We start from the raw sequence: 8726 nt of genomic DNA on the forward strand, positions 1-8726 counted from the left end.
TGTTTTGAGTTGGATTTTACTATTGAAATTAATACAAATATGCATAATGAAAAGATTTAACAAGAAAATAAAATGACAGGATTAAATAAGAATGAGAGAAAGAAAAGAAGAAAATTCTTTTAATTATTATAAAATAGATAGTAGTTTTTTTTAATATTAATTAATAAAAAAAATACGAGCAATTTCTCAATTTGTATTATATAAAGAGAATTTGTTAATATTTAATGTGTAACCATATTATCACAAACAATAAATCTAGATTTGAATATTTTTTAGCCATTTTTAAAGAAGTTAGATCCAAATTGAAGTAATAATTACTTTGGAAATATGTTTCCCATGGGTTAATAAAAAAAGAAATTATGTCATTAATATTAAGAAAAATCTTTTTTAATTAAATATTAAAAAATGTATAAGTTTTCTGTTTGGCGCCATAATCAAAAAAAGACAATGTTTGGGCGGTATAATTAGAAAAATAATAGAGACTGATAGAGTTAAAAAAAAAAAAAAAGAAAGATAAAAGGACAGAAAAGTAGTGACTCTCGTATTTATTTATCGACTTAAAAGGATCAAGATAGACAAGGATTTATTTTGAGGTAGTGAGAACGGAATATAATTAGAGGATAATCATCCATGGGCAAACGTAAGGAATTAGAAGAGATGAGTGACGGCAAGATTGAGGCTGTAATAAAGCCAGAAAGTAAGTCTCAACCGATTGATACTTCAAACTGGCCGTTATTATTAAAGAATTATTCGAAGTTGAATGTTAGAACAGGGCATTATACTCCACTTCCATATGGTAATTCGCCTTTGAATAGAAATTTGACTGATTATTTGAGTTATGGAATAATTAACCTTGATAAGCCAGCTAATCCATCATCCCATGAAGTGGTTGCATGGATTAAGAAGATCTTAAGATGCGAAAAGACAGGTCATAGTGGTACATTGGATCCAAAAGTTACAGGCTGTTTATTGGTTTGTTTAAATAGAGCAACAAGATTGGTAAAATCACAACAGAGTGCAGGTAAAGAATATGTCTGTATTGTAAGATTTCACTCAAGTGTTGGCGGTAAGTCAGCAGTGAGTAGATGTCTTGAAACTTTGACAGGAGCACTATTTCAGAGACCACCAGTAATTTCAGCTGTTAAACGTCAGCTTCGAGTACGTTCAATATATGATTCTAAACTTTTGGATTATGATGAAAAGAGGAACTTGGCTGTTTTTTGGGCAAAATGTGAGGCAGGGACATATATAAGAACAATGTGCGTTCATATGGGGTTGCTTTTAGGGGTTGGGGCTCATATGCAGGAATTGAGAAGGGTAAGAAGTGGTTGTTTATCAGAAAATGACAATATGGTAACAATGCACGATATTTTGGACGCTCAGTATATGTTAGATAATTATAGAGATGAATCATATTTAAGACGTATTATTTCACCATTAGAATTACTTTTAACAGATTTACCAAGAATTGTAGTTAAGGATTCGTGCGTTAATGCAATTTGTTATGGCGCAAAACTTATGATTCCTGGTGTATTGAGATTTGATAATGGAATAGATGTTGGTACTGAGGTTGTAATGATGACAACAAAAGGTGAAGCTATAGCAATTGGTGTTGCTCAAATGACTACAGCTGTTATAGCTAGTGTAGATCATGGAGTAGTTGCTATAATAAAGAGAGTTATTATGGAGAGAGATACATATGATATGAGATGGGGACATGGTCCTAGAGCTTCTGAAAAGAAGAAGCTTATTTTAGGTGGAAAGCTTGACAAGCATGGAAAACCAAATGAGCAAACACCTGAATCCTGGCTTAAATACGAGGGTTATATTCCAAAGCTTACTGGCGATCATGATGATCAAAACGATGAGGGGAAAAGTATTACAGGATTAGGATTGGAATCAGAATCTAACTCTAATATAGAATCAAGCTCATCGAAAAAGAGAAAAGAAAAGAAAGAAACAAATGATGAGGAATCATCTTCATCATTTTCTTCTAAGAACAAAAAAGAAAAGAATAAGAGAAAGAGTACTGAACCATTAAGTGAAAATGGAAGCAGTAGTAGTAGTAGTGATAGTAGTAGTAGCAACAGCAGTAGTGATGATGAAAAGAGTAAATCCAAAGGAAAAAAGTCATCCAAAGATAAATCAAAGAAAAAAAAGAAACACAGTCGTATCAGTGAAGACTAGAGACTTTTGCAAAGTTAGGATTTTTTTTCTATATCAAATTGGTGGATATACTATATTATGGCTATATTAATTTTCTAATTTACTCATGTCCACATTAATATTCTTTACTTTTTCAAAAATAATTAAAATGTTCCTATTGAAAATACCAATAGAACTTATTAGACTTTAAATATCATCTGAAATAGCTAATAAATCGCTTGTTAAGTTTTACAAGTACTATTTATTTTAACTTTTTTGAGATTTATTTATTTTTTCTTTTCGAGATCGATTTTAGTCTGAATGGAGATAATTTTATTATTATCATTGAATTGAGAAAAAATTCTTTTAAAATAAAGTAATACAGTGAAAAAAAAGATTAAGTAAAAAAAATGAGTTTCTAAATCTCTAGTATGTTCATAAATCTGTAGCATTTTTTAATGAAATTAAATTTTTCAAATAGCTTTAATAAAAATGTAAAGTATTCTAGGACTCCATTTAACATTAAATGACCTTTAAAAAGCTTCTATAGTTCCCGCCGGCGGCAACATGCAAAAATGTGGGTTTTGTGGGTTAGTGAGGGGAGAATAATCATTAAGCTAAAATATAAACAAGGAGGAATACAAAGATAGTGAGAGTTGGATCTTTGGAATAATTTTGCTACATTTTCTTTTGCTTGGCGTTATATCATCTTAGTAGGCTTTACCACGGTTGAATTTCCAGGTTTTATTATTTGATTAAAAGACAGCTTTTCGATTGATTAATTTTGAATTAATACTTGAAGCTCAGTCAAAATCCAAATTCCAAGGGTCAAGACTTATTTTCAAATAAAGGAGAAGCTAAGGAAAACTTATAAAGAGGATTTGATTAAATAATGCACTTTAGCTTTAGAGAATAAAGTAAAGTTCAAAATGAGGTTGCAATCCAAACAAAAATATCAGTTTCCTGATTTGGAGATGGGAGAGCTGATGAATGAGTTGGATATGTTAGGATTTGAAGTTGGAAGTAACTTTTGGGAAAGTATTAACCATGAAATAGCAGTAGAACTTTATATGAACTGCTTGTCAATAGCATTAGAGATAGATACAGAGGATATTCGACCGGAAGAGTTAATAGGACAACTTCCATCTTCAGCTGCTGGAATAATATCTGAAAATGGAAAAAGTCAAATTAAACCAATAGGAAATTTGAGATTTTTACGTTACTGTAAGATCCTTTGGGTAATGATAGGAATCGATGATTTTAGTATGAATGACATTTATAGACCAACTCCAGATAGAATTTATTCGTTCTTATGTGGATTTGTGAATTTGATGCGTTTCAAAGAAGATCGTTGGATGACTTATAAGAATGAGTTTTATGAAATTGAGGAAATTTTGGACTCTGTAGATAAATCTAATGAACAGATTAAACAAAAAAAAGAAGATTTGAATAATATTAGAGTAAGATATAACGAACAAAGTGGTGAAATTGCAAATAGGAGGAGGGATAATCAGGAATACCAGGAAAAGATGAGATCTTTGCACGGAGAATTTTTGCAAAATCAACAAGAACTTAAGAGATTAACACAGTCAGAGCATGATTTAAAGGAGCAGCTTAAAGATGTTGAGTTTAGGATTACCACTGGAAATCAAGATATACAAGATTTAAAGGATCAAGTTGTTCAATCCCCAGAAAGACTTAGAAATACTCTGGAAGAATTGAATAAATCTTTAGAGAATGAAAGAAAACAAATTGATCAAATTAGTATCAAAAATAATGAACTAAAGGAAAGACAAAATCTATTGCAAAAGACTGAAAAAAGGCTTGGTAAGGCAAAGACATTCCTTGAACAGACTATTAGCGGAATTAAAGATGCAAATAATATTAAACAATCAATCAAAGAAATCGAGCATCATATTGAGAAGGATAAATGGACAATTGAGCAAACTACAGAAGAAGAAAGGTTACTTTTGCAAACTGTGGAACAGATTTCACTAAGAATTCAAAACAATCAACAACACTATGAGAGTTTAATTGAAGAGGCACAGACTTTGCTTAATCAAGAGAAACAAAAGTTTGAGGAAGGACAGGAATTCCTTGATATTCAGAGTAGTGAAGCATTTTCATTTGAACGACAAGCAGAATTGATGGAAAAAGAGATTCAGAATTCAAAAGTATCTCATGAAAAGGTAATTAATGCACTCAATATTCAGCATAGCCAACTACTAAATGTCCTTACCAACTATAAGAAACATTTAATCAGCAAACTGAATGACATAAACTCGAGGTATAACTTAAAGCTATTAGATGAAACATCCAAGGAAAATTCAACAATAAACTCTATAGAAAACACTATTGTGATGCAACACAACTAGTAATTAAATAATAAAATATATTCTAACAACTTATTTCAAATTTTAATATATTAAATCGATAAATTTAAATATAACTGTCAAAATAAATTTTTGTAATTAATTTATCCACCATTTTTCATACATTCATTCATGTTCTATTCTTGCTTTCCGTTAATGTTTACCTAAATTCAGCTTTTCAAGAAATGACTAAGGGGTAAAATCAATAGGGCGCCAATATTTGGCGGTGGACGTGGCGGCAAATTTCTTTTAAAAAATTATGGACAAGATTGGGGAAAAAAAATAAACTGAAACTGTTGCTGAAGAGATTTATGCAATTCGAGAAGGTGATTAAACCGTTAATTCTCAGTGCATTTTCATGATACTCTATTGGTTGAATATAGCGTAATATTTATACAAGATCTATGATTTTCTTTGATTAAGTGTGGAAACTATAATTGGCAATTTTAAGAATAAAGTGTTTAAAGATAAAAAAAGCTTTCTAACTAATTATTCTGGAAGATAATATATACTGCTTTCACATAAGAACTGCCGACTTTCTCATTTCAAAAAAAAAAATAGAGTGATTGTTTCGTAAATATGTTTCGTTGTAGAATCTGTACTGAGCCACCTTTTAGCCATTTTTTTAATTTGAGAATTTTTAATGGATATTTTTCTGATGAAAGGTCTAAAAAAACCCCTTACCAACTGAGTGAAGGAGATTCTGTCTATGATACTCAATCATATGGAAGCTCACTTTTAGCCACTCCATCCAACTTAAATTCATTTGAGCCAAGAAGCTCTGAGGAAATTAATTCTATCTGTCTCAAATGGGAAAAATGTGTACATGAGAGAGGTAGGGAATTTTGGAGGACTTCAGAATGTTTGATGGAGGTGCTTTCAGCAATAGCCCGGGGTGTTAACAATAATGATGACCCAATTTTGGGTGATCCCCAGAGATGTATTATGTGGTACGGACAGGTTTCGGCAATTGATGGGTGTCCAGTCATAAGGATGAAGAGACCAGATGAAGTTGTTGAGACTCATACATATGTAAACAGAGCGTTGGTATTCTTGTATGCTAGCGATGAATCCTTTGAGGAGTTACAATTGAAGCCAAGAGTGGCATTCAATATGGCTTGTGGGAACCGTAGATGTGTTCACTTGCGTCATATATCTCTGGACGACTAATAGTATGGTTAATATGGAGTATTCATCATACGTAATAACAAATAGTAGTGATGCTAGAAAGCTGTATATATTATATGCATGCTCTCCACTCGCTACCGTATTTCATTTAAGAGCCAAGAAAAAAAAAAATAATCAGAGAGTATTTCTTTTTTTTTTTTTAAAATTAACAATCTAAATAATCGAGTCTGAACTTCGATATAGGCGTTGTTGAGGTGCTACTTAACCATAAAGTATAATTACACATGCATTAAACATTTTTATTTAATGCTTGATTTATCCAGTTCATTCAATTTACAATGGGGAAATGTGAAGTCACAATCTATTCTTTCGAGGCTCTACAATTCAAATTTATTGATACTTAAACAGAAATTGGGCTTCTAATTAGAGCCAATAAGGTTTTGTATTCGGGTTTCTTATATGTTTGCTCAAAGCATTTATTAGAGTTCTTTTTAGTAACTTCTTTATTTACTCTTTCTTTTTTTGGTGTAATTAATTTAGCTTCTCTCCACACACACACATGTATATCTTTTTAAATATCTCTCTCTATTTTTATTGTGTCTCTTTATCTATGTTTAAAAGACTCTTAAAGCTTCTATTCAATATCTTTTCACTCCTTTTTTCTCCAAATGGCCTCTCTCTTGATCTCTTTAAAGTCATTTCAGACATTAAATTTTGGTCATCTCTGGCGCCAAATAAACCACATTTGGCGCCAAAATTGAACGAGTCAAGAATGATAAAGAACGTGCCTAAAGGAAACAAAAAATTTCTATATATATAGAAATATATGTAGAAATAAAGTAGAGTAGTAATAATTAATGCAAGAGTAATATTGAATAGCTCTGGGGGTTAATTATCTAAAGATGGACTTGAATGATGTGTATGATGAATTTGGTAATTACATTGCGAAAGATGATAACGACTCAGAAGGAAGCGCAGATTGGGTGGGTTCTGAAGAAACTTCAGATCCAGAAGATAACCAAAACAATAAAGATAGTGAAATTTTTGATCATGCCCAAAAAGAAGAGTCTGATGATTCTGGAAGTGATATTTTTTCTGAAAATGAGTGGCGAAAGCATAAAGGACAAGTCAAAATACTTAACAAACAAAGCATAAAAGATGAGGATCATGAAATGACTCAGGAAACTGATGATAATAATAAGATTGTGCAATTTGAAGATAAAGAGTATTATTCATATCCATCTGATGTATATGGTGATGACGTTGAGATATTGGTACAAGAGGAAGACCACCAACATATAGATGAACCTCTCATTTCTCCCTTAAAAGAAAATAAATTCGACTTAATTGAAAAGAACCTTAAGGAAATGGAAACAACATTTTCTTATGAATTCTTGAGAGATTTAATGGATAATTTGGAATTTGTTAGAAATATCTGTTTTATTGGTGAAATTCATTCCGGAAAAACCACATTTTTAGATATGTTGGTTAAAAATACTCATTCTTACAAAGGAGATAAGAAAAACATTCCTTTACCGGAAAGATATTGTGATTCAAGAAAAGATGAACAGGATAGAGGAATTAGTATTAAAGCTTCTCCAATATCTTTGGTACTACCAAACTCTATGGATAAATCTTTCTTATTCAATATTTTAGATACCCCTGGTCATGTTAACTTTGTGGATGAAGCATGCATTTCAGTAAGAATTTCAGAAGGAGTTATACTTTTCTTGGACTGTGTTATTGGTTTAACTAAACAATTAGAAAGATTGCTTCATTATTGCTTATCAGAAGGAAAGAAGGTTGTTCTAGTAATTAATCAAATTGACAGACTTGTCTTAGAGTGTAGAATACCTCCATATGATGCTTATTTTAAACTTAAGCATTTAATCTCTGCAGTTAATAACTCTATTTTGGAATTTGCATCTATTCATGGATTGAATACTGATGAAACTAGAAATTTATTATTTGGTCCAGAAAGAGGTAATGTTGGATTTGCATCTGGTAGATATAACTTTTTCTTCACTTTAAATTCATTTGCTAGAAAGTATTTAAAACATAATGGTATTACCAATAACTGTATTCTGATTGAAAAATCTCAACAATTATCTTTCAGATTATGGGGAGATTATTATTTTAATAAAGAAAATAATTCATTTGAAACAGACTCAAATGTTTCTCAAGATAGATCTTTTGTAGAATTTATCTTAAGTCCAATATATAAGTTACTTGGATATACAGTATCGGAAGAAGATGATAAATTATCAAGCTTTTTGAAGACGGTTGGAATATATCTAACAAAGAAAGAACTTAAATTGAATGCTAAGGAACGTCTTGAAATTGTATGTAAACGTTTCTTTGGAAATTCTGCCTCATTTACTGACTTTATCACAAAAAATATCCCAAATCCTATTCAAAGTGCTAGTGATAATGTTGAGAGAATATATACTGGGCCAATTAATGATAGAATATCATCATTTATGAGAAAATATGAAAGAAATAATTGTCCTTTAGTTGTTTTTATTATAAAACAATTCCACTCTGAAGATATGGAATCATTTTACTCATTTGGAAAGATATTTTGTGGGACTTTATCAAAAGGTGATCGTGTTAAAGTTCTAGGTGAATCTTTTTCCAAAGATGATCCTGAGGATTTTACTACGAGATATATTGATAATCTTTGGATCTTACAAAGTAGATATAAAGTAGAAGTTACAAGTGTACCTGCAGGAAATTGGGTACTAATTTCAGGTCTTGGAAGCTCTGTAACAAAACCATGTACATTAATTGGACATAATTCATCTATTAAGGATGATGAAATATATCCTTTACGTAATATTAGGCTTTTGAATAAGAGTGTAATAAAGTTAGCTCTTGAACCACATAATCCAGCAGATTTACCAAAAATGCTTGAAGGGTTAAAAAGTATTTCAAAAGCTTACACATGTTCAGTGACAAAAGTAGAGGAGAATGGAGAACATGTTATGTTTGGTACAGGAGAATTACAGATGGATTGTATGATGCATGATTTAAGATGTTTATATGGAAATTTGGATGTAAAAGTTTCAGATCCAATGGTAC

At 30.9% G+C, this 8726-nt stretch overlaps 3 protein-coding genes across 3 annotated transcripts; all 3 read left to right on the top strand.

The window, feature by feature from the left end:
* The first annotated feature begins 630 nt into the window (after positions 1-630).
* Positions 631-2187, top strand: Chro.30435 (hypothetical protein). The annotated part of the gene is made up of 1 exon (XM_660886.1): positions 631-2187. The coding sequence occupies one exon, from the start codon at positions 631-633 to the stop codon at positions 2185-2187; it is 1557 nt and encodes a 518-aa protein (XP_665978.1).
* An 887-nt stretch (positions 2188-3074) lies between these two features.
* Positions 3075-4520, top strand: Chro.30436 (hypothetical protein). Its single annotated transcript, XM_660887.1, has 1 exon — positions 3075-4520. One exon carries the CDS (start codon positions 3075-3077, stop codon positions 4518-4520), a length of 1446 nt encoding a protein of 481 aa, XP_665979.1.
* A 576-nt stretch (positions 4521-5096) lies between these two features.
* Chro.30437 (hypothetical protein) lies at positions 5097-5687 on the top strand. The annotated part of the gene is made up of 1 exon (XM_660888.1): positions 5097-5687. The coding sequence occupies one exon, from the start codon at positions 5097-5099 to the stop codon at positions 5685-5687; it is 591 nt and encodes a 196-aa protein (XP_665980.1).
* Positions 5688-8726: the final 3039 nt, after the last annotated feature.

The sequence above is a fragment of the Cryptosporidium hominis genome, assembly GCF_000006425.1.
Source record: "Cryptosporidium hominis TU502 chromosome 3 CHRO013170, whole genome shotgun sequence".
NCBI lineage: Eukaryota > Apicomplexa > Conoidasida > Eucoccidiorida > Cryptosporidiidae > Cryptosporidium > Cryptosporidium hominis.